This window comes from Apteryx mantelli, chromosome 19 (genome assembly GCF_036417845.1).
Source record: "Apteryx mantelli isolate bAptMan1 chromosome 19, bAptMan1.hap1, whole genome shotgun sequence".
Taxonomy (NCBI): Eukaryota; Metazoa; Chordata; class Aves; order Apterygiformes; family Apterygidae; genus Apteryx; species Apteryx mantelli.
In genome coordinates, this window is record NC_089996.1 from 4,452,441 (window position 1) to 4,478,309 (window position 25,869).

General features: G+C 48.2%; 1 protein-coding gene across 1 annotated transcript in view; it reads left to right on the forward strand.

Moving 5' to 3' along the window:
* Window positions 1–11,158, forward strand: part of LOC106499407 (heparan sulfate glucosamine 3-O-sulfotransferase 3B1) — a 31,230-nt gene extending 20,072 nt beyond the window's left edge. Inside the window, exon 2 of the mRNA XM_067308420.1 lies at window positions 9,709–11,158. Within this exon, the coding sequence (XP_067164521.1) occupies window positions 9,709–10,327 (619 nt within the window). The 3' untranslated portion in view covers window positions 10,328–11,158. The remainder of the gene's footprint in view (window positions 1–9,708) is intronic.
* Window positions 11,159–25,869: the final 14,711 nt, after the last annotated feature.

The following is a 25,869-nucleotide window of genomic DNA, read 5'->3' on the forward strand; positions in this document are numbered from 1 at the left end:
CGGTGCCTCGGCACGCGGGGGCGGGAGCGGGTGTCTGGAGGAAACCTTTGCGCCGGAGACCGGTTCTGCACATAAAACTGATTTGCCTTCCTAGGACGGAACGAACTGCCAGGAGAAAGCTGCTGGTGGCACCTGATTCAATGGCCGTAAGCTTTTCTCCTTCCCATCTCTTGCCAGCCCTGGAGGCAGGCAGCGTTTCCAGCTGTGTCGCTTCGCCGCTGTTTCTTTTTGTTTTTTGGAAGCCCATTTTTAGTAGTGCCACCCCCTTCCCTCCCATCTCATCCATCCAGCACTGATGTCCCCTTCACGGCAGGAAGCTGCGGACAGATTGCCTCCCCCAGAAAGGGGAAGGTGGACGCGTAGCTGAGGCCTGCTTAGATACCAGCCTTTGATCAACCTGGTTTCCTTGGAAGTCCTGCCTTTCACCTCCTACTGGGGGTGATCCCTTGTCTTTGGAGCAATGAAGGAAGGCAGAGAGCAGGAGTTTTAACCTAGCTGTGTGGCTTGAGGAAAAGTGTGCAATGAGGACTGCTTCATTTTCAGGGCCTGTCTACAGTGGGGTTCTTGCTTGGCTGCTTTCATTCCAAGAGTGGTGGAGTTTGGAGCTGTGGCACTGCTGGGCCAGTCGCAGGGCAGCGTTTTGCTGGACGGAGGAGAGGTTGGTGCCTTGGAGGCAACAGGCCTCGTTTGTGCATGGCCCAGGTCCTCTGCAGCCTGTGGTCACATGCAGCATGGTCCGGGTCAGGAGCTCAGGCAGCTACTAACGCTGAAAGTCTTGTGACCACGCACCGCCCCGGTGGTGTGCTTAGGTGGTTGGACGTGAGCCTGAGATGCTGGCTGGGTCTTCTCAGCTGTGTTTTTGCGCCTGGGCAAGCTGCCTCCGTTCCTTTCGCCTGCAAAGTGGGGAGGATCCGACCGCCTGCGCTGGCTTGCTGGGGCAGTGCTTAGGTCTGATCTCACCGAACGCAGCGATTTTGGGGAGTGGATAAAGTCTTTCCAAATAGCTAATGACTACAGTGGCGCGTCGTGCCCGCTTGGGGCACTGCTTTGCATTGATTTGCCTGGGCGGTTTGGTGCGAGCCAGGTTTGCATGCGTGGATTGGGTCTTAGCGGGGAGGCCGCGGGAGGCAAAAGGACCATCTGCCAGGGCTCCGTGTCTCCCCTCGCTCCCCAGCCTTTGATGGGATTTTTCCATCCACTTCAAAGGAATGTAGATCAGACCCTGCTGCCCGTCCCCGGCTGAGGAGTGAGCCCCGTTCCCGCGGGGCACCAGCGCAGCGTGGGGCCGTGCCTCCCGTGGAGACTTGGGTGCCAGCTCTCCAGCTGCATCAAAGCCCCGGAGCAGCTTCGTGATGGGGAGCCTTCACACGCTATTACCCTCCTCTCCCTCCATCCGCCCGCTAATCCCCAAACTCCCCGACAGGTGAAGGGGAGCTGGCAGAGACCTGGGGGCAGGGGGAGAGGCGGGTGAGGAGAAGGTGACTCTCAGGCCCAATTATTTTTCCCCTTTTCCCTCCTCCTTTCCATCTCCCTCTTCCTCACCCCTGAAGTTCATTAATTCCCATCATCTGTTTTGTGTAAATGTCATGGCAAGTGTTTGACGGCACCGGATAGAGTTACACCCGTTTCAAAAAGGCCGAGGCTGGTTCACAGCCGTTCCATTTTATTGTTGTATAATTTGCCAGCCCAAACGAGGGGTTCCCGCTTGAGGCAAAGGCGCACATGTCGCCCTCGCTCCCGGCTAATAAAATGGGGAGAGGCCATGGTGCTACCGTACAGGTCCTTGGTGCGACGTCAAGAGACGAGGGCAGCCCAAGCGAGGCGAGATTATGGTAAGAAAAACCTGAGGTGTGAAATAATCAGCCTGTGAGTGCTCCTGCCCCAAAACAGGAATTTGGTATTGCCTCCTCTCTCTCCCTTTCTTCCTCCTCCTTCATCTTTCTGCTGCCCCCACCCGGATCTGCTGCCATGAGAAAGCAGAATCAGAGCCAAGTGGTAATTTCAAAGCCTGTTGACCTTGATGCTGATGGCAGACTCCGGGATGTAATTAAAACGCTTTATTACTTTAACGTTCTTTCCCTGGGCTTGTCAGAGTCTTGCTTTAAAATAGTATTTCTGGGATTTGATCATTTTATTATCAAGCTGGAAGGAAGAGCCACTGTTAAAATGTCCAGCTTTTGAGCGGCTGGCTAAACCGTGCGGTATTTCTAACAGAGACCCCCCTTCTGCTGGTGGGTGCTGGGAAGGACTGGGACTCCTTTTGGTGATTTTAAAGTCTTTTGCAAAATTTGCTGTGGATTTTAAAGGCCTTTGTAGTAATCTAGCTTGTTTTGGCTTTTGGCTTGTCATAACAAATATGAAGGAGTTCTGCTCCCTAGTGATAATGGAGATAACAGTGCCTAATTTAAGCTCCATAAAGCCAGTTGAAAGCTGGTTGTGAACTCCAGTGAATGTGGTCTGGGTACGGTAATACCCCGCAGGAAGAAGATGGGGGCTGAAGCCCTTCAAAATCCTCTCTAAGACCCCCACATCCCGGGAAAGCTGGGAATAGGCGGATTCTCCAGTTGTTGAGCACGTTGGGACTGGTGCAACGGGTCAGCTCCGCGTTAAGGAGGGCTGGCTGGGGTCAGAGCAGATCGAGCGCCGCGGCTTCTGCTTGACTCCAGGCTTTTCCACCTGATGCCGCTGTGCTGAGCTGGCGGCGGAGGCTGGCATCTTGCAAGGTGCTGAGTGCTGTCGGCTCCCGCAGAAGCAAGTGTGAATTTGGGAGGCGCCTTGCACCGGGAACCATCTGCTTGCAGCCGGTGTGGGAGCTGAGTGGCTGATGCTGAGCTCTTGGGGGGAGCCGGCGCGGAGCCTGCGTGCAGAAAAGATGCTTCAAACAGGGCTCTAATACAGTATTTTCAAGACAAGAGGTTGTATAAAGCTCTTATCTTGGACTGCGTTTTTGCTTCCCAGACCTTATTCCTTTCGGAGCTCTCACTTGCTATCAGGCCCGACTGCAAGGCGGCGTTTTTAATCTGGCCCTTGGCTGCTTTGATAGCCGCTGTAAATTTTTCCTGCTTGCTGTCAGCAACATGCTGTCTCAGAGACTGGGAACAAGTGGTTATCACCCCGGCAGGGTGGACAAGGTGGAAGGCAAAGCTGCTCGGTGCCGGTGATGGAGCTATCACCCCCCCCTATACGCACCCTTTTCTCAGTGTCTCCAGCTCTTTTTCAAGATCACTGGAATTAGCTCACTTGGTCTAAATTTATTTATTTAGCTTTTTTCATTTCTGTTCACCTTCTCTCCATAAGTTTTGAATCTAATCTATGATGTGGTTTGTTAGACTGCCTGTTGTTAGGATTTTGGGGTACTTTCCCCAGGAACTGCCAGGTTTCCAAATATCAGTTTTATGGAAAGAGAGCACTTCTTGTCTTCCTGAAACAATGGTCAGGAATTTGGGTAGAAACTGGCCTGAAATTGGTCAGATGCTCTGAGTGTGCACTGTTGTGCAGAAAAGCAAGTGATTCTGGATTACAGGCCTGAACTTGGCATGAATATGGCTGAAATCTAAAATAGTTTGACTTGCTTTTTCCCCCTTTCCCCTATGTTCTTGCTCCTTGGGAGAGAACTGGGCTTTGCCTCCAGCCTGGTAGGCTGTGAAGATGTTGATGGACACTGAGATGTTTCATCCTAGCAATAACGACACTTCTCTTATTTGCAGAATCCCCTATACACAACTATCCTTACCTCATCCTTCTCCCTCTAGGAGCAAAGTTTTGTCATCCTTGCAGAGGAAGCTGAGACAGCTTATGTGGGATGGCCAGAGGGCGAATCCAGCCGCTGGGTAGCGGCCGCAAGACGGAGGGGATTGAGCCTGGAGCATGCCGTCGCTGCCGCACAGGAGACGCTCTGATTTCGGCACTCACCGGTGCTGCAGCAACGTGGGGCTTCAGCACGCCAGGGCACGGGGAGGTTTTGCACCCTTCTCTCTGCCTCCTGGCTTGTTTTGCCTCGACAGCAGCTATCAGTTCAAGATCTCACTCCTGCAGCGGTGCTGTGCATGGTGTGTTAAGCGGGCAGGTCCCGTGCCAGGGAGGTTTCTGGCACTGGAGAGGTTCGGGGCTGAGCTCCCTGCTTCTCGCTTAACACAACATCTGAATATCTCCAAAAGGGCTGTTACTGCCCGGGTGTTTGGTAGCTTCTGCTCCTGGTCCCTTTCAGGGTAGTGCAAAGGATATATTCAGCAAGAAATCCTCCCCAGGACGGACAATTCCTCATCTGCCTTGGTGCTTGGACTCCAGTTCCCAAGCCGTCCCCATCCCCGCGGGAGGGATTGCTGTCCCTGGCCATCCCTGCGCTGGAGGCAATGGCTCTGGGAGCAGGAGCCGCTGGAGCTCCCGGTGCCTGGACTTTTGCATGGCTGTGGTTCGCAGCATGACGGTAACCTCAGGGCTGGGCAGACAGCCGGGGGCAGCTGGGTCTGCAGCCACCCTGGGATGAGTCAGCATCACGGTAGAGGCTTTAGACACCTTAAATCCCCAGTCGGATTTAGCCCGGTGGGTGACTGGTGTTTGTGAATAACAGGAAGCAAGGGAGGGTGCGTGGAGGGAACGAAAGCTCTTCCCAGGCATCCCTGGAGATAAAATGGTCACGACTGCCGTGTTCAGCGCAAAGGGGGTTTTGCCACGGGGTTACGGGTGTGTTTGCCGGTTGGCCTCTTGGCAGGGAGATCCATCAGGGCTTTGGTATGGGATGTGATTCACTGGGCTGCGTGGGCAGTGGATGCCCAGCAATGCTCCCTGGGGCAGGGTGCGTGCGTGGGCGCAGCGCAGCAGAGCGGGCGAATGCACGTCCTTGCCCTTGGCCGTCCTCCCGCCGGGTTCCCAGTTGGGTTTCCCCACCGGTCCTGCCAAGCTCCAGCTGCATGGCTGGTTAGCCAGGCTGTCCTCGAGGTCTCTCGTACCTGCCAGCTCGTTACAAATGAGCAACAGCTCACCAGTTTGTAAAGCCCCCCACGTCCCCCACCTCCCAGCCCTGGCAATAGCCCCGCTCCATATTCTTTATTGCAAAGTGTCAGCAGATTAGCTGCGAGTCCCTCTGTGCAGACAAAAGCTGCCACAAAGGGCATTAGGCTGCAGGATTGGATTACCGTGTGGCCACCTGTCATTCTGACTTTGTAAATTTATCTCGCGCCGGGTCCGTTTTTTGCATTAGAGAAGTTTGTGATTAAAAAAAAAAAAAAAAAATCCCCTCCCAGTGCCCCTCCAAAGAGCAGCCTGGTGAAGTTCGTTTTAGCATCCCTTCTTATTCCAGCACAGGGCTGGGGATTAGGGCTGTTTGAATAAAGAGAGCCTTTATTACATTAGTCTAAGTGGTTAATAGGTAAAGTAGGCCAATCCATCTTTAGGCTAAGCCTATCACTTCGCCTGCGAAGGATGCAGGCTTCACTGAGGAAATATTCATTAAAGAAAAAGCTTTTCCTCTGTCTCTCTTGACATGTTAATAGCTCAGAGTTAGGGGCTCTGCTCTCCGCCTGGGGAAAATTCATAGCTGTGCTCACGCAGCAGCTCCCTCATCCTGCTGAGACTCGTCCCCGGGCACTTTTGGGGGCAGGTCCCCCGCTGACACAAGGCTGCGGCTCCACCGGGGTCGGCGGAGCTGCACTGAGATCCACCAGTGCTTTGCCCACTGAGCTCGGGGGGAGGGGGGGGGGGATGAGAGATGCCGGAGTCTGCTGGTGTTCATCATCTTGGCTTTTCCTCTTCAATGCTCCTAAAGCAGGTGCCTTAACCCTTCCCTGAGCAGGGACAGGGGTTCAAAGGACGAGTAAAGGCAGCGCTTCAGTGCTGGGACTCTGCTGTGGGATGTTCTCAAGGCCAGGAGTATTCATGGGCTTGAAAAGATCAGACACTTCATAGTCAATATTAAATATGATGATTTGGATGAAACTGCTGGCTCCAGAGGTCTTTGAATTCCAGATTGCCAGGAGGCAGAGGGATAACAAGACGATGGATTGCTTGCCAAGTTTTTCATACTATCTTTATTTTCCACCTGAGTACCCACTACAGCCCTCTGTTGTGTCTCCGTCTAGCCCCCGTCCAGACTGGTGTGGCTGCTTTCATATGAAGGCTGAATTCCCTGTTTCCCATAGGCTAGTTCCTCTTTTGATCTCCTTTTCTACTCCTATACTGCCAACAGTGGTGGATGCACCTCTGCGGTTCTTATCTTGCACCAAACAGAGGGCAGAAGCTGCCCAGGTCTCCAGTGTCTGTGAAGCCACCATGGAAATAAAGGATGCCATAACTGTCACGAGCTGCCCCAGTGATGAACTGTGGAGAGTATTAGCGGCTCTGTCCACCTGCCACGGGGCTGTGGTTCATGTGGGTTTCTGCTGACCCTCCCTCCGTTCGCCCAAAAGGGTTACCTCCTGCCAGCACACTGTGTCTACAGCTGCTCTGGCCATTATGGCTCCTTTGCTCCTGCTCTGCAGTGTCTGTGGTTTAGTGGAGCCTTTGCTGTCTTGGAGCCTCAGGACCAGATGTCTGGTCCTGCTTCCATCAACACTTCCGTCTGGAGTGTTGCATTGTAGTTGTAGTGCTATATGTGGGTCAGTTTGCCCTTTTCCAGTTGTGGTTTGAATGGGAATAAACTGTTCTTGGTGGCGTCTTCACCTATGTGAGTTCAGAGCAGCAAACTTACTTACCAGTTACTCCTGTCCCTGAGGCTCTGTTGTCTCCTGCTGCCAGTATTACGGATGAAGCCTCCCTGGGAGATTATGCAAATTATGGGAAAGATCCTTGCTGTGCGCAGGCCTGAGCTTTGCTTTCCTGGATGTGATGTTGTCAGAGATTCAAGCCATATCCGTGGACCACAATATTTGTCTTCACTTGCTGTTGTCTGGCTTTTATGCAGCCACTTTTTAAACAAGGCAGAGTCTGAGACTATCTTGAGGGTCTTAGTCTTGGGCTGTGCCTGGCATCTGTCTGGGTGCAATGAAGGAAGGAGAGTGTTAGAGCTAGGGTCTGGAAGGCAGGTTTTGATTGATTCAGTTCTCATTCTTGGGTTGGAGACCCCATTTCTGTCCCTGCCCATTTTAGTCTCTGCTGACCAAGGCAGACTGTGGTAGCAGTGTCAATGTGCTTTGCCTTCATCAGCGGAGAAGTTCCTAGTTAAAGAAACCCATCTGTAAAATGCCAAGGATGGTGCAGTGAAGGGAGCATGGCACAGAGGACCCATTTGGGTCCTCTGCAAAAATACCAAATTAAGGGTCTAAACCTGCACAGAACTGAGTGCCCTCAACTTGTATTGGAAATGAGACGGGTTAGATGAACTCAGCAACAAGTCAAGAGAGTGGGTTCAGATGCTGACTGGACCATGAGGCCACTGAGGTGAGGCTGGTGGATCTTCATTCAAAGAAGTGGACAAAGAGTTGCTCCTTGTTTTTCTCCACTTCTACGGAGTGGACTGGTGCACTCACCTATGTTCGTTGAAATGCTAATTAAGAGCCACTGTTTCCCAAACCAGATCAACTGATTCAGCATCTCCACCCCAGCAATTTCTTCCCGTGTTTCACACGGCTCAGTGGCCCAGCCCTACTCAGTGTCTCTCTTGTGCAAGGAGAAAAAAAATAAGTCTTGCATCATTCCCTGGAGACTAATAAATACTGGCTTTGGTAGCCCTGGAGGAAAAGTCAGTCTCACGGTCTGGGCCCCCATACCTGACAGACTGACTGCCATGGAGGGCTTCAGTATGTCTGTCTGCCAGCACTGCCATGCCGAGCACATCTTGGAAAGCAGTTTCCTCTCTAGGCAGGTCCCAGGCCATTAAGGACTTCATGGGTCGAAACTGGCCTCTTAAATCAAGCTGGAAACCAGTCGGTGGCCAGCGCAGGATGTAGAACTCAGATTTAATGTGGCCATAAAAAGAGACACCACTTAATGAGTAGTCTGTCGAAATCCGCATCAGCTCACGTTAGATTTAAGAGTCACTCTCTGAGCGTTATTGACTGGCTCTGTTCTGTGCTGCCATTAGGGGTTTGCAGAGGTAGCCAGAGAGGCAAAAGATTAATCAGAGTTTTATTTTGGTTACTATTTTTTGGCACGAGCTGGCTTCTGACTTCCAGAAGGTCACTTGTCCCACGAGTCCAGTAGACCGTTTTATCTGGCACTGTGTGTAACGTGTGAAACTCGGCATGCCTGACCTTGAAACTGTGGCTGGAGGATTACCCCTCGTGGAGGTTTCCACAAGCTGATATCCCCATCAGCCACGACTGGGCATTCCCGTCAGTGGGTTGCCCTGCCGCCTCTCCCAGTGACCTGCACAGATTTGCCATGGGGACCTGGTGGGCTGGTGCAGAAGGGGCTTTCTGGGCTGGACCTGAGCTTGCCTCACCGCAGTGTGGAGGATAGAGGTGTCGGTGCCAGTAAACCCGTTGCAGTAAGGTGAATGCCAGGTGACGATGGAGTAAAATACTGTTACAGCAGGTGCATAAATAGCTACTGACCAAATTGCATAGGCACACTGTGATTTTTAATTCAATCAAGCTATTCGTTTCTGGTTTTCCGATTATTTGGCCTCAGATCGGACGGGTCAGTTTTTTTCCCTTTGGCTTCTTCATTGGGGCAACCATTGGATTTAATACAAGTCATTGGTGGCTTTTGGGGTTGCAAAGGGCCTACTGTGAGCAGTGCCATAGAAGCATTAAAACAGTAAGGGAAGAGAATGGCTTCTGGGAACGAATAGCTTCTCTGTGTGCAGTATAATACGTCCGAGGTAAATGCTGTTTAAAGCTTGCGGATCACACACTAGTTGGTCATTTCTCTGTGCTGTTTTGAAAACTTAATCAAGTTTTATAGCTTTAATTTTGCGGCAGACTCCCCTCTCGTCTCTTTTTAACTGTCTCGCAGCCCGGTGCTAATGAGTCCCGTCGGATTATAAAGGGAAAGTATTGGCAAATGATCTAAAATATTTAGGCCTGCTTAGTGAATGTTAGGAAAAAGAAAATCATTCTTTCTCCTTCAAACCACTTCCGTCATTCCTACGATCCCTCTAGTTTCCACCCAAGAGCCAGGGGAATAGGGTGGAATTGCTCAAGGATTTAGGTTTCAAGGGTGTATTTTTAAGGGTAAGCCCCACTCTTGAGCTGATGTTGCGTTCTGTATGGAGATAGGTCATCCTAGCTGGATGCTGGGTCGTGCTAAGATGCACATGTGCTCCGTGAACCTGAAATGCCTTTGCATTACGCGGGTCCTCTCGTTACCCTGGCGAAAACAAACCTCCGGGCAATGCAGGAAAGTGGGCTGGGGCTGAGGGATCTCCACTCTCCCGCACTGGTGTTGGGCTGAGCCTGGAAAGCCACCTGGCCCAGGTCCACGCAAAATGCAGCTCTGGACTCATCCTGATTCATATAGGGCTGGTGCAGTACAGCTAGCCATGCTACAGAAAATCCACTCATGAATAACTGGGGGATTACTGAGCTGGATTTCTAATGCAGTGGCCTTTAATAATAATCCCCCCTAATCCCTAAATCATTGGAAATTGGATTTATCTGTATGGGCTAAATGACCTGTGTAGGCATTTTAGGGAGGAAAGTTCTTGTGCATCTGTGTCTGGGTATATATATTTATGTATATATGCATTTTTCCTTCCCTGTTCCCTGCCCTTCTAACCAGTGTGTGTGTGTGTGTGTGTGTGTGTGTGTGTGTGTGTGTTTTGTCTGACAGGGACCTCATGCCCAGGACCCTTGAGGGGCAGATCACCATGGAGAAGACTCCCAGCTACTTTGTCACCAAGGAGGCTCCGGCCCGCATCTCCTCCATGTCTAAGGGCACAAAGCTCATCGTGGTCGTGCGGGACCCCGTGACCAGAGCCATATCGGACTACACCCAGACGCTCTCCAAGAAGCCCGATATCCCCACCTTTGAGAGCCTGACCTTCAAAAACAGGACTACGGGCCTGATCGACACCTCATGGAGCGCTATCCAGATTGGCATCTACGCCAAGCACTTGGAGAACTGGCTCCTGTACTTCCCCATCGGGCAGATCCTCTTTGTCAGCGGGGAGAGGCTGATCAGTGACCCTGCGGGGGAGCTGGGCAGGGTCCAGGACTTTCTGGGCCTCAAGAGGATCATCACGGACAAACACTTCTACTTCAACAAAACCAAGGGTTTCCCGTGCCTGAAGAAGGCAGAAGGCAGCAGCAAACCCCACTGCCTGGGGAAGACGAAAGGCAGGACCCACCCCGACATAGACCAAGAGGTGGTGCAAAGACTGCGGGACTTCTACCGGCCTTTCAACATGAAGTTCTACCAGATGACGGGGCAGGACTTCGGCTGGGACTGAGGCTGGCGTGGGAAAGTCCTCTGTAATTACTTGCCCAGCACGGTTTGCGTATATAAAGAGATATATATGTATGTAAAATGTACAGAAATCTATTTTATAATAATTTATTTTTAATTCCTAAGCAATTAATTCACTAAGCTGCCTAACCGCACTGGCTAGAACGGTAGCCCATAACCTGTTTAACATTCCACGGTGTTTAATTCTAATATGTCTCTCCTTTTTTTTTTTCCCTGTCTTCTCCTCTTTTTGGTTTGGTTTGTAACAGATGGTGCTTCCATTTTTTCCTAAACAAAAATTTGTATTTAAAAAACAAAAAAAAGGTGAGGGTGGGGCAGGAGGGAAAGCACAAATTTATTTTTGTTACGGGTATCTGGCCTTTATAAACACTTGCTTTCCCTATTACGGTGTCCCAGTCTCTGCTCGGGTGTTGTGCTCCCTCGTCCCGCAGCTTTCCTGACAGATCCCGCGGCCCTGGCAGGGGGGTTTGTGGGCTACGGAGGAGCTGAGGCGGGTGGGGAGGGAGTCTGTGCATCTCCGTCCAACTGGATACCTCTGCTGAAGAGCTGCTTGTTTTCCCAGTGGATATAAAGCGTAGGGACCCCCAAGCCATACAGCTCCTACTGACCTGGTTGTCTTCTGCTGGCTTCCGTATCCCGAGCCCCTGCTGTACGGATAACGTTCTCTTTTTCTAAAGGAGAAGTGGGGAGGTTGAGAGACTGTTGCATGGGGAGAGCTGTCTCCTCAGTGTACGTTTCCTTCTTGCCTTTTGCCAAGGAGGCTCTTTCCCGCTATCTTTCTATGCATTTTAAATCTTTACTGCAGGACAAATGTAAAAAATATATATATATAATATGTGGCATTTTCAGTGCTGGTCTGAATGACTCTTAAACGTCACCCCTAGGAGCGCTTGCGCACACACAGCCCCACTGGGAAAAGGCTAAACCGGCAATGCAGAGAGAGGAACCTGTTTGCATGCACCAAAGACACCACCAGAGCCACGGAGCTGTTTGCAAAACCCGAAGTGGCTGCTCGTGGCTGTCCCCATCAGCAGAAGATCGCAGAGGACACAACGCAGTTGGCTGCACCTCCAGCACCTTGGGAGCCGAAGCAGATGAAAGGAGAATGGGGGACCTCAGCCTTGTCCCTGTTAGTGGTCTTGGCTTCGGTCATGTTTTGGTTGAACACCTTGTCTGTGGTCTCTCCCTGGAGCAATGTTTGCTCAGCACCAGGAGGAGATGCTGCTTTTCCAACAGAGATGGCTCTGTAGGAAAGCAGGGGGAAGTGGAGGTTACACTTGGGCTCAGGAGCGGCACACGAGAGCGCTGGGGTGGCAGCTGCGCAGCCCAGGAACCTGAGCCTTCAGAGACAGGAGCGGGCCGACCACGGTGCAGTAACCTAAAAACCCATCCCTCAGGTGGGGTTGAACGCTTTGAGGCATCAGGACACGCTGGATTAAGATTTCCACTTGCTGTGTCTCAGGCCCCAGTTGGGATTTTGACCCCTTTCCCTATCCCAAGGAAGGCACTTCTTGTAGCAGTGCCACCCCTGAGAGATGGAATGAGGTAACATCAGAAACGATTTGCTCCTTGAGCTTCTAATAGAAGCAGGGCCGTGTTGTCATTGTGCAACTATGGCATGAATGTGGGCTTTTAAAACCTTTAATCCAACTCAGAATTTAGATGCAACATGCTATAGGCGCGCACCTAACTTACAGTGTGCAGGGACACCTGAGATGATGTACTGACACCAGCTTGGAGCGTGCTAAGTAAATCTCATGGTGTTACCATCTGAGCCCTTGCATAAGGTGTGCAATGTAGTAAAACTTGAAACAGCAAATGCACCAGCAGGTGCCGATACTCTAGCTTTATATGTGTTGCCTGGATAAATTAGGTGCCCTGCACCTCTCCCTGCAGTAGCCCATAGAGAAAGCCTTTGAACAGCACATTGCTGAGCCGTGCCCAGCTGCGGTAGGGTGTAGTCAGTGGTGTTTCCCAGCTGTTTCATTTACTTTAACAGCCTCCTTGCTCTTGCCTGCCCCTTACAGCTGTCTGCTGTGGCTATTTCGTGATGAAAAGGCTCTTTGGAGCCATTTCAGCTAAGGAAAGGGAGGATGCCTTGTGTCAGGACTGAGCCCTGTAGCAAAGCCGGCAGGAGCAAGATACAAATTCCCCCTGGGGGATTGCCTCAGAATGTCTCCTGCTCCCATGGAAAGGCAAGTTCTAGCAAATCCTCTCTTTTTTGCCCCAAGTCATTTCTAGCAACAGAAGTGCCGCTTTGGATCAACGCAGTCCCCCTTTCAGAAGTCACAAAAGTGACCACACAAAAAAATGCAAGTGTAGCAAAAGGGCAAGGCAGGCTGGTAGGCAGCACACAGGAGTCCTGTGCTGCCCTGTTCAGATGAAACCCTTGAGTGGTGTTGGATCTATGCATGTTTGGAGTCTCTGGTTTTTGCTCAAGCCAGGACCCCCTGCTCTGTTCCCTGCTGCCAGGGCGAGGTGATAAATACACAGGTGTGTCCGTTTTATCACAAGCACCCTGCTAGCGTTGAGTGATTGAGGGGAATGGGTTGGGGGTGGGGGGTGAGAAAAAAAAAATACTTCCTTTGGGAAACCAGAACCTGGTGGAAAAGAATGATTTTTGGGTCTCAGATCCTCGGTCTTCCTACTAGCTGGCTTATGCAATGGGTGGAACGAAGCTCGTCTCCATGTGCTCCGGGGCAAGCTCCCAAACTCGACTACGCCACTTCCCCAAAGCGGCTTCGCTGGCCGAGCGGCAAGAGCCTCTGGGATTTATTGCTTTGCCGTGGCTTCATTTCCGTTTGGTTCCCTTCGGAGTGCGTGTGCGCGTGCCTGCCTGTTTTTTAATGCCGGAAGATTTAGCGTCCCATATCTTTTCCCTCTTGCTTTCTTGGAAACAACTTTTTAATGTCCTGATGCCTTCCTCAGCTCCGTGAAACGCAGCAGACTGGGGGCTTGATTTGTGTAATCGAGCCTCGCTGCAAAGTGCCCTCATGAAGCAATCTTTGTTGGAGAGTAGAAGTACTGAGAGTGAATAATAACTCTTCTAACCTTAAGCAAATTGTTAGCCCTGGCTCAATATCGTTTGTAACGAAGTCTGTACTAGACTACTAGACTTCATTTAATAGAAAGGCCTTACCTAACCAATACGACAGTAAAGGTGAATACCCCATGGTCTACATCTGGCTTGCTAATACTGGAGTCAATGCTATTGTCATCATTTAAAAAAAAATATATATATATATATATATACCTTTTTTTTTTTTAAGTTAAGCTTGGGGGTGTGAGTAGAAGTTCTTTTTTCACATTGTAACATTAATTTATGGCTGAGTTTCATTCAGTCCTGTATTCCGAAGTGCAGTATGGATATTAGTGATGTGTTGTCTGTAACATGGTACTAGAGAATAGCCAATTTGTAAAAAACAAAAAAAGCCCCCTCAAAACAAAATAAAACCTAAAAGCAAAAAAAGCCACAACCCCCCGCCCCCAAAATCTGAAAAGAAATTGTAAATCAAGTATTTTGTGGTATGTAAAACACAAATTAATTTTACACAGAGAAAGATGTTTCTAGGAAAATGAAATTCTGATAATTCATACTATTTGTATGAACAAATAAAAATATATTTTACCAAGCGATGGCCGCGGTTGCATTCATTGACAGCTGCGGAGGCCGCGGTAGCCTCACCAGGTTGGGTTTGGTTGCACTTGGGGCTGCGTTCAGCCCCCAGCCATCGCCTGGGCATCCCATGAACGTGTAGGCAACCTGTGCCGGCCTCGCAGCAAAGCCTGGAAGCGCGTGCCGAAGGCAGCAGGATTTAATCAAGCGCGTGAGCTCCTCTGCAGCCCAGCGTCGGGAGCTGGTGACCTCGCTGGATGGTCAACACGTGCACTGGGGCTTTGCAGAATCGCGCGTGGGCTGATCCACCCCACTGAACGCCCCTTCCTCCAGCATGGTCTTGGCACGGCGGACCCATGGGCCGGCCCTCAGCTCCTCCAGGAAAATCGGGTGGTCTTGGCAGTTGGCGAAAGGGCTCCTCATCTTCCTGCGCTGGGGATATTGCAGGACAAATCCAGTCCCTCCTGGCTGGTGCTGGGGAACATTCCCCATGCCAAGTTTCTTTTTGAAAGCATTGCACTTAACTGCTAGGGATGCTGGGCCAAACCCCCTGGGGCCAGTAGTTGCTATTGCTCCCTACGCGCTCAGCACTTGGAAGGTATAAAAATACATTATCATTAGATTCAGAAGAGTCCCAGGCCAGTGCTATACAAAGCAGTGTCTAAAAAGCATTATGGATTTGTGTAATGTAGCAATTGCCGCTTAACTAAACAGTATTAAAATAATTTGATTTTTCTTAACGAGTTTTGCATCTGCTGTGTAGTAATTGATGGATGGGAGTCTCAGACTCGTCCAGTTTTCAGAGGCTTTCTATAAAAGGAGTCAAAACTAAACACAACATTCACTATAAGGATCTAGGAAGAATTAGGCGCTGAAGCGCTTTCGAGGACTGAAATTAGCTGCTCCCAAACTCTGGCAGTGTTTAAATTCTGTAGATACCTCACTTTTTAAATACCCGCCCGTAAGTTTTATTTTAAAGCGCCCAAGTAGTGTTTGAGTGGCGCTGCTGGTTGTGCTGAGGACTGACTCCATTGTGACAGAGTGGAGCAGCTTGTTACCTCATCGACGCCTCACCTTGGCCAGGATTTAAAGGCAGGTGCGTCCTGGCTACTGTCAGATGTCAGCCCTGCAGGTCCCCTGGAAACCAGCTCAGCCTGGTGGCATCACCTGAGGGCTCCTTGCTACATAGGAGACCAGAACCTGAGGCAGCCTAGGTGGAGGAGGGAACGGGTGCAGACTTTCCTGCGTCCTGCCCAACTGCTAGGCTCTTGGGTGGCACTGCTGTCTCCTGTTCCTGTATTTAAAAAAAAAAAAAAAAACTACTCAGTTTCTGGATGGAAAGAGTGTAGGTGCTTTGTCGTTTGTGGAGGGATCAGTGCTGCAAAGAAAGGAGAAGGTGTTGCCTTGTGTCTCTAGGTAAGTCCCTGTGAAATGGGGTTTAGCACCTGCCCTGTCTTCTGCATTTCCCTACCAGGTGCGCCCAGACTTGTAGCTATGGATGGGGGGAGGGTTCCCATTCAGTTTGGGCTGGACCTCATTCTGAGATGCTGTTTTGGGTGGGTGATGGCAAGAACATCTAGAAGGTAAGAGTCAGGATGTCCATGTGTTTTGTGGGATCAGGTCCTGAATGCAAAGAAGTGCTTGCACCAAAGTAGATGGGTTGAAGGGTTTTTCTAATGACTCTGAGGAGTGGAGACAGCTGCTAAAGGAGAAAGCTCTTGAAGAGGTGTTTGATGGAGAAATATGCAAGACTGAGGCAGCCATCCAAATGTTGCTGGTAATAATGGTGATAACAAAGGTGGATTTATTTTTCTCTGGGTGAGAAGAGGTTGATGGGAGAGACGTGACGAGCTACTGCTTAAAACTGGAAGATTGTCTCCATGTTGTAGAAACCAATGTGGTATTTCTAGTGAAGGAGACATTTGGGGTCCAGTGCTGAGAAAACATCTCAGAAGAGTGTCACCTTGCAAAGATGTAGATGTCAGGGATGGGTAAACACAGAGTGGGGAGTAATTAGGTTGTAAGGGAATGGGCTACCTTTGTGAGCACCTCCTTGTTGCACCTGGAGAGCATGGAGACATCTCTGAGGAGGATGAAGGAAAATAAAAAGAGGGAGGAGAAGGGCAGGGTGGCCTGCCTACACTAGAAAATGAGGTGGGCAGAACTTGGGAGGGCAAAAATTGCTAGCAAAATGTGAGCAGTTCAGTCCACTCTAAAAGTCATTGACATGGTGGGTTTTGTAGATGGCTCTGCGCTTATTGGGTAGTGAACCAAAATGATCAGCCTAAAACAACTCTGAAGCTTGAGAGAAATTTCACCTGGACTTGACTTCAGGAAAAAGTTCTGTTTTCCTGAATGCTGTTGCCAGGGTCTGGGGCGTACTGCAAATCTCTTATTCCTAGGTGGCTGTGAGTTTGTGCTGCTGGCTGTCCTTTTGCCTTAACCCCAGTTCCCTAGCCACCAGGCTACTGCAATGGGAATTGCTCTGCTTCTTTTCCTGAATTGTGTTATTTTTCCATTTGAAAAATTTTACTTAGCCACCAGATCTGTCCATTAATAGCTTTATTTAAAGCTAAACTTTATTATCCTCCAATTTCTCTCTGTGGTTAAGAGCTATGGTGTTAACTCTTTTCCTAATGCATATATCCAAAAAGGTAATAATACTGACTAATTTGTTATAAATCATTCAAACATTTCTACGTGAGGTAAGTGTTCAGCACCTTGTTTAATGGCCTCTTTATTAGAGAAAAGAATTCCTGTGTCAAATGTTAGTGTTGGTACCTTCAGCTGGGATAAAACCTGGTGGCCATTGTGAGTCTGTCAATCAGGATTTTCCTCATTTGCAGATTACAATTAATTTCACTAAAACACCTATTTCTGATCATTGCAGGGCCCTACATACTAATTCATGGGGAGTAGTACAAAAGACATGGTGGGTGGGCTGATCTCCCAGCTTCTGATTTCTTTGCACTTAACTACTTGCTTGGTTTACTGCTGATTTTCTTCCAACAGACTACGGTTCAGTCCTGCAGGCTTCTTAGGCTCCTAACCTCTGCAATTCTCTCCTCCCTCTGAGTGGAGGCTTACAAACTGAAATGCAGAAGTCAGTTGCTGTGGCTATAACTATTCAGTTAAACCTTACCAGCATGCTCAAGGAATATTATTTGCAACATTTATACAGGTAGCTGTAACTGTGAGGCTTAATTCATGCTCGTTAAGTCACCTGAGCTGCTCAAATGAGAAGCACAGCAGCAGTGCAAAGTGTTACCGGTTATCAAAGCTGCTTACAGCAGTGAAGACGCCACCATTTGTCTTATGCTTGATCTCCTCCCTGTCCCACTAGAAGTTGCCTGGGAAGACATTGGTACCAACTATCCTTGAGAACAAAGTCACAACTGGATATTGGGCTCCCTTGGGAAATTATGATGTGCCATGCTCTGGGAGCAACCAAAACCCTGAGCAATGGAATCAAGTTTTAAAACAATATGATCAAAAATGGCTTGGCAGAGGAGCTACAACTGGCTGCTTTGACATGTAGGATATTTAACTGAGAATTTATGTGTCAAAAGCTTAAAAGCTTCACCAAAGCAAATTTAAGAAAGCACCATGTTTCCAACTAATTAAGTAATGTCAGCCAAATATAATTTATTTCTCACCATCACTCATGTCTACAGTAGAATTATCTCATTTTTTGAGTTCTAATGACTTTCTCTCTCTCATTAATCTGACCATGAATTATTTTTTTATACAGTATAACTTTTTGGCATTGAAGCAAAGAAATCCTTTTTTTTTTTTTTTCCTTTTTTCTTTTCTTATTAAAAAGAACAGCATCCTTGGATAATTCTGCATCATGCTTGAAGGGGGGGCACAGAGCCCAGCTCAGGTTTCCTAGTGTGACTGGAGCTGCCTTCCCCAGCAGGCCTGGTAGGCTTTGCCCCTGTGTCTTCCTCAGGACCTCAACTTGTCACTGTTCGCTGAGGCCTTCCATGTCCCTTCTTCTGGTACAGTGTTGGGTAAACAGGGTCTGTTTAAAAAAACACCAACAAAAAAACCAAGCCTCCCTCTCCCCCCTCAAACATTTTCCTGAACTTTCCAGGGAAAATCATCAGGTGCCTTTCATAGCTCTTCAGCAGAACATCTCTGGTTCTTCTGCTCTTCATAGCATCCCCAGCTCTTCTCATACATGCAGGCTACTGCAGAAGTTAGAGCTGCTTTCAGCTATACCAGGCTTGGTTGTTCCACCTAGCACATCTGGGTCTCTTCCAAGCACGTGTGGCCTGGTTATTGGAAGTCTCAGACTTTCTGCTTTACTGCTTTGGTTCACAGCTTGGTTTTTGCTAAACATTTGTTATCTGAAGCTCAGCTTGTTTCCAAGTCTCTGAAGCAAACTCTGAGGATGATCCAAAACAGGAATTGCTTAGACTGGATAAGACATGTAGCTTGCATCCAGTATCCCATCCCTGACCCCAGACAGCTCCAAGAATAAGGAACTGGAGATGAAGCGTGCTTTCCGCCCCCCCCCCCCCCCCTGCCCCCAGCTGATAGCTGAACAGTGGCAAATCTATAATTTAGAGGTGCGCACTCTGCCTGGGCTTTCTCTAACAGTGCACCTGGGTTCTTTCTCTGGTCAAGGCAGACTTTGAATACAATGTAAAGAGATTAGCAAATGCCCTTTCTCATGACACTTGCAGTCCCAACTGTAGATCAAAGAAACTCAGGCAGTTTAGAAAAGCATGCAGGTATGGGGTACTTTAACATATATTGGCCTGAACATCTGAAAAATTCCTTCATTTCCAACCAGTGCAGAAGCAGGGCTTGCTACCCATGGTCAGAGAGAAATTCCACCACGACTCCTGCAGGAGGAACTGTAGTCTACCAGCAAGTCTTGGCTGCTGCAAGGTAGCTTGGTGGGCAAATGACCCAGGCAGACAGCTAGTGCTGTTCAAATACCTCCTTGGGAAAGCAGAAGGGAAATGCCAGGCAGGCAGATCCACAGCTGGTAGAGTTTCACTGCCTTCAAAGAGTGAGCTGGGGAGGAAACACAGGCAGTAAGCAGATGGCTGAAGGGTGATATGGAGAACAGGTAAGAGGACCATAAGGGATGCTTCAAATATTGCCTTCCTGTGCCCTTTGCATAGATTGGAGTTGCTTAGTGGTACCTTATACATAAGAATATTTCTGAAACCCAGTGGATCATGCCTATTGAGACAAAAACGTAATTCAAGCTGGATATGGCTGACTAGCAAGAGCTCTTGAAACTCTCATCAAGAGTGAAATTCCACTTCTGGCTGGTTTGGGATAAGAGAAGTCACCTGTGGGCCAGCATGTTCCTAGTGTGTTCCCAACAGCCTTCAAGGGGAATGCAGTTACAGCTGGCTTGGATTTACCACAGCCTTCCTCTCACTCATGTCTTCTTGCAGCCTGACTGGCCATCCAATGCTGAACTTCTCAAAGCTGAGCTCAGGGAGGGATGGGGTAAAGTGAGCAAGTTCATCATGTCCATGTGGTTTCAGCCCATAAAACTGGAGGACTCTGGTCTGTGAATGACATGTCACCACTAAGGACTGGGAAAGGATCTAGCCAACCTGCTCCAGATCAAGTATTGTACATCTTAGTGGGCTGAGGAAAGACCATGTTATGAACAACCTGCTGTAGGAGCTGTGGTGCTGCTCTGGTGTACATCTTATCCTTTTCCTCCTCTGAAGCCAAAACAAAACTTAAAAATCTGAGAAGAAAAACTCCCTTAAAACCAAAGGACTTTATTGACTTGCTTCCCCTGCCCAGATTTTCATTACTTCCTATGGAAAATCTGCTGCTTCTGTGGAAAACTGCTTTGCAGAAATTTCCATGTAATTAAAAGCTAAGAAAACAACTTCCTGTAAAATGAGGTGGCACTAACACTTTGGCTAACTGTAATTCTGACTCACCATAAGGCAGCCAGATGGGGCAATGGGGATCAGAGCAAGCACCTATACAGCTGGATATGTCTCTGCAGCAGAAAGGGAGATGAAAGCCCTATGTCCCTGTTGATGGCTGTGACAGACTTGCTTTCTTTGTCTATCTGGCAGATACAGATATAGAGTAAGGCATATCTGATGTATCAGGGATCTTGCTACACTTCTTCTGTGTGTATATGCTTTATACCGCTTTGTTTGAGCGCATTCTTGGAAGCTCAGTTGTTCAAGTATTGTGCTGGAAAACATACAGTATTTATATATCAACAGTGAACAACAGTCTCCAGACAACTGGGGGATGCAATCCAAATGGTACAGAGGAGATGGAGAATGCAGGATGAGGGATCTTGCAGGGGACCTCTCGGTGCAAGGGGCTGGTGTGCTGCATCTCAGGGGCATAAGGACTGAACTGGGTGTGGAAGGGGGGCGTATGAAACACTGGCCAAATGCCTGTGTTGCCATATGTGGCAGAGCCCCACAAATAGCCACCAGCAAAAGGTTAACCTCTGGCTTGAGTGTAGCTCTTTAAAGATGGAGCCAACAGTCCCCATCTGGGTCTGCACAGATGACCCAACCAAGAGGCTGATGGAAAAGGCCCCATTCAGAAGGCATGACTGTTTCAGGGGCTCACCTTCATTTTCCACCTTTCTCAAAGAAGGGTAGCTTTGGGGGGATATTTTGATCCTCTAGGTGTTTCTTGGAGTTTTACAGGCACTTTTAAACGGATTTATAATGAGACTTCTTTTCTAATTGTGCACCATCCCATCTTCAAAAGCAACTTGGGCACTTTGCACTTACATTCTATGGAAAATTAATGGGAACTATGTTCCTAAGGCCTCTACCTTCAAAATATAAAAGCAATTTGCTCCCGCTGGAATTGCTGGCAGTTAGACACCTAACTGGGACATGGGCCCCAGGGTCAATCTCTTCTGAAAATGTTATTTTCAGCATCTAACTTTCCAGGCACTTGGGTAGTTTCACTGTTTCTCCATGGGCCTACAATCTTGTTAGGAGATCATCTAAAAAGAAGAAATGAGCCTGCATTTAGGGGGCTTTAGTGTCTGTTTCTGGATTGTTTCGATATTTTTTTGAAGCATTACTTACCCTGCCTGCATGCCTCTGTTTTGTTTGCATCCTGAAAGTGGAGCTTTTGGTACTGCCTTAGCTTACCCTGATAGAGCTGTTAATTCTGGTGCTGCCTTCGGATATTACGGTTGAACAGGTGTGTATATCTCTTTTGATGTTCACCACTTTCACTCTCCTATTTAAAAGTGTAAATAATGATGTGTCTTGGGAATAAACAGTATTCAGGGAACAAACAATATTCAGGAAAAGCTTCTAGGTTAAAAAATATTGACTAATTCTTGGCAAGAATGAGTTGGCATAGCTGTGTTGAGTTCAAGGGAGCTGCATTGATTAATGCTAGTAACATGGCTGACCCTGTTTCTCCAGATGTTCTGGTAAATGCTTGCAGATAATGAATCCTGTCTGGAAATCAGGACAAGTTTATGAATATTTGTGGGATAAAGATGTTAGAGATGTCATTACATGGGTTACTGTGATCAGCTCCAGGGGCTGCCTAATGCAGGACAATAAACAGTTTCACTCCAGTTAGTGACACACTGAATGCTGCTAGGGAAACCCTAATTCAGCTATGGACTAAGCCATTGCAGCTGCTGTTGAAGCTGAATTTATCAAGTGAGTGATTGTAGCTTGCTGCTTCTCGTTGTGTGTGTGACATAAACATCTATTATTTTCATTTGTAAAATTTCCCTGCGGCTCACCTCAGGGCAGATACTTCTGAGAGCTCAATTACAGGCAGTTAGTTGCTTGATAACACTTTTGGCAGATGCTAGCAGAGTGCAGGCTCTGTATCCCTGTCAGACAGCACAGCTCTCTGCTTGTTAATATACCATCATCAGGTGGTGCCTACAGTCACCTGGGAAGCTGATGGGTTTCTCAAGGGGATGGGAAGGATGGAGAGGGATGCAGCCTCGACCTGAGGTTCTTCTGGTTGTTATAGGAGGCCACCAAGAGGTCTCCAGCCCTATCAAGCCCCACTGAGAAGGAAAGGCAGCATCCCAGTGTAATGATCAGTCCTTATCCCCAAAGACTGTGTAATTCAGGCAAAAGAAGCTTCATCCCTGCTCCAGTGCAAAGAGATGACCTGATTCACCCAAGGGCATGCAAAAAGCATGTGTCAGAGCCCGAAAACAAAGGCAAGTTCCTGTTCCCTCAGCCCCCCGTTGTTGTTTGCAGTATTAAAGCACGTACAAGTCCTATCTGAGGACTAGACCTCTGCTGTCCTGAGTGATCAGAGAAGAGAAAGTCTGTCCCTGTGCTGGAGCCACCAGCCAAAGCAGTTCCTCAAGCTTCTGAGGGGTCAGTACCTGCTGTTCTCCCCAGACTGGCAGATGAATATTGGAAGAAAGGGTCTCTTTGGGGTTGTAGCACCGAAAGGATGCCTTTTGAGGCAGTTGGCTGGCAACCTCCTGCTCCGCCGACCGATGCAGTTAGGGTAGAGAGGAGGTAAGCGTCTTCTGATAATGATCTGGGATCTTTTAAAGTTTTATTTTTTTAAAGAGATTTTGATTCACCTTTTAAAAGGCAGTGGAAGGGCTCTGCATGGCCAAATGGCAGCTCCAGCGATCAATCAGTTCCTCCTAACGACCAACATCCTGCAGCGGTGAAGGGCCACGATCAATCATTACCTATTATTATTACATGATGAAATTCTAATTATGGGAGGGAAACACTGCATTACACTTTCACATCCGTCATTTCAGTGCTGCACGCTTAGGTGGCACCTTTCAATCAAGCTGAGCAAAGTACTTAACGAATGTCTGTTAACCCTCTCTTCCCTGTCTGCCAGCAAGCATACCTGCCTCCTGGTTTGGCAAAGGCTGGAACTGAGGCAGAGAGAAGGCAAGGAAAAAGTGTACAAAAGAGATATTGCACCAGATGCTTCCAAACAAATCCCTCAAGTGTCCTTACTACTTCCTAGGAGGCAGACCTGGGTATTGTGCTGCAGTGCGTGTCCTAACAAACTTGTGTCTTTGATCCTAAATGGGTGATCCTTATATCTGTGCAAATAAGTGTTTTTCTTCTTTTTTGCTGGCAATTCTAAACAAAATTTTTAATTGGAAACAGCTTGATGTTCTTGGCAGATCCCAAAGCTTAAAAAACAAACAAACAAACAACCCCCCAGTTCTATAGTTTTGGTTGTTCCAAGATGAATTATTTTGCTAGAAACAATGTGGAAGTTCAGAAGTACTTCTTTTGATGGGCACATTAAAACAAGTTTGATTCTGTTTTGAAAATACCTAGGAAAAAAATGCCATTAGAGCTGCCTTCTATACCTGCACACTTGGTAAGACCAAGAAAAAATAATAAAGCATTTTTTGGCCAGCCAAGGAAAATTTTTGTTTAAAATACTGGTCACAAGATTCCCACTTATTTCAAAGGGGTCAAATGTCTGTCACGAATGAGCCTTTTGTGGGGCAGTTGGATGGATTTAGATGACCTCAAGGTCCCTTCTAGACTATCTTCTGTGACCCTATGACATTAATCTATGCTCTAATGGCCTGATCATCAATTATCACTGGATAAAAGAAAATGTCATTTGATAATACCTCCCTGGATGCTTTAGCACAGGCTGCTCCCTAGCCCTAACCCTGCAGTGCAGTGTAGGAAACGGATTTTGGGTGCACGTCTACTGCAGCTGATTTTGGTTTCCACTGAGCATTGCTGGGGAGTTGCTGTAAATCATGCTGGGACTGGTTAGGCTCCTGTACAGCCCTAGAGCAGAAGGAGAATAAAATGACCATCCTCTCCTTATCTCTGGGCCTAGATTTCCCAAACAAACTGAACTGGAGGAGATGAGTCCAGGTGCCTAGCTCTGTCTAGAGATGGTGGAGGGGGCCCAGGTCAGTTATATTGCTGCATTAGGCATCTCACAGGACTGTGGTGAATCTGGACCAAAATAGCCATAAAGCCGATCTCTCCTCCCAGGTAGATCTGACAAACCAGACAAGGGAGACCTTCCTCACGACAAAGCAGCCTCTCCAGAGACGCTGCTGCTCTGGTTGCAAATGCATGAGTGTTTCTCTTAGTCACAACACCACAGCCAATTTGATGCCTCCCTCTCTTTAGGCAAATTTGGTCTCCAGCTCTGCCTCTCCCCATGGACAGAGCTCACAGCAATGCCAGAGGTGTTGTCTGCTCCCACAGGGTGATATTTGCTCTTTCTGCCCCCAGTTGCTTTTATATCCACATGGCTGACTTTTGTGCAGTCCCATTAGTTACTTCTGTGATCTTAAAAGGGTACAATCATAACTTTTGCCATCTTTTCTTGATTGTTTTCTCCACTCTCCCCACTCTACCATTTCTTCCTGCTTGTAAAATCCTCAGCATAAAGATGGCAAGGCTGGGTTAGAAACAGTTGTCTGCTGTGAAACAAGGGAGGTATCCCACGGCTGACTCCATTCAGGGTAACCATGTGATGTACTGGGAAAGCTAATACTTGGGTACCTGTCATCAACTTCTCTTAATCCTGAAGACTGAACTGATTCAGGACTCTCACTGAGACCCTGGGGAGTTTTGCCTTGGGGAGAATGCCATCAGGCTGGAGAAGGCCTCAAGTTGCTGGTCCAGGAGACTCCTCCAAAGTGTTTCTTCTTGCCTGAGGATCTCCCAAAGATTTCATACTGGCACAGGTTTCCTGACAGCACTCAATGGAAGTGACTGTTAGTGCTCCTTGTTTTATGGTGGGGAAGGTGAGGCAAAGAAGTCATGTTGGAGGTCCTCAGCTACAGAAATGAATGGAAGTTGGGCCATGAATCTGGTGGTATGGAACACGTTTGTTACTTCTAAAGGTATTTAGATATTTTGGGGAACTTCTGTTCTGAAATTGGAGGTGAACTGTGGCTTGTGCTTAGAGGTTAGGGGAGAGCCCAGGTCCCTTGGCTACCAATACAAGTTTCCTTGCTGCTTTTGAAGATAGATAGAAGGAAAAAAAAAAAACAACAAAAAAACCCCCACATCACCAAGACAGTCCTCATCCTGCAGCAAATGAGAGTTATCATGTCTCCTGGCAAAGGTGTGTCTCCATTCCTTGAGTGGTTATTCTTAGACGGACCTTGTTTATAAAAATGTTAGTAAAGTGTTCACAATAACAGAACTCTAATTGCCCTAGAGTGTGTATTAGATAAATAATAAATAGGAATAAAGTATCAATGAGTGGTGTCTATAGCAGACATCTGTTTTGCTACTGGCCTGCAGCCATACCTCTCTGGGCTGTAATCTCATAAGCCAAGCGAGGTCAGGCAAGTTCAGCTCTTGGACGGATATAAGTACACAGACAGCAATGCTAATAGGAGCTGTGTACTGGCGCGGGAAGCATGTGGGCTTGCTGTTCACAGGTACCTGCCCTCTCTGAATGCAGAGGGAATGATAGACAGGTCATGAACCTCCCAAAGGTTAATCTTCTTGAAATCCTAGAACCCACTGACAAAAATCTGTGTGTGTATATGTGTGTGTGTTCAGCCACGTGGATTAGTAAGAGCTCTGTCTAGAGATTGCTCCTGGAAGTTATGACATATTCCAATTTTTTTATGGGGTGCTGAGTGGCAGAAAGGCGCCAGAGTTACTTCTTGGCAGACCGACAGCATGAACACCCAAACAAATGTATATCTGTGCTGTTCCCAAGAAAGAGCCAAAGGTGCAGATTTTGGAAGGGTTTTAATAAAAAGAAAGGCGGAAGAGTGTGTTCATACTGATAAAGCAATTTCAGATGTAGCTGACTGGCCTTAGTGAGACCTGCCTCTGGCAAAGAGTGAGAGAAGAATCAGCCTGTAACATGGCCAAATGGGGGCTCTGAATCCACCACGTCTATAGCAGGAGAGTTTTTGGTTTGGATGACTAGATTTGCTTAGCTAGGGTACAGAGATGAATAGA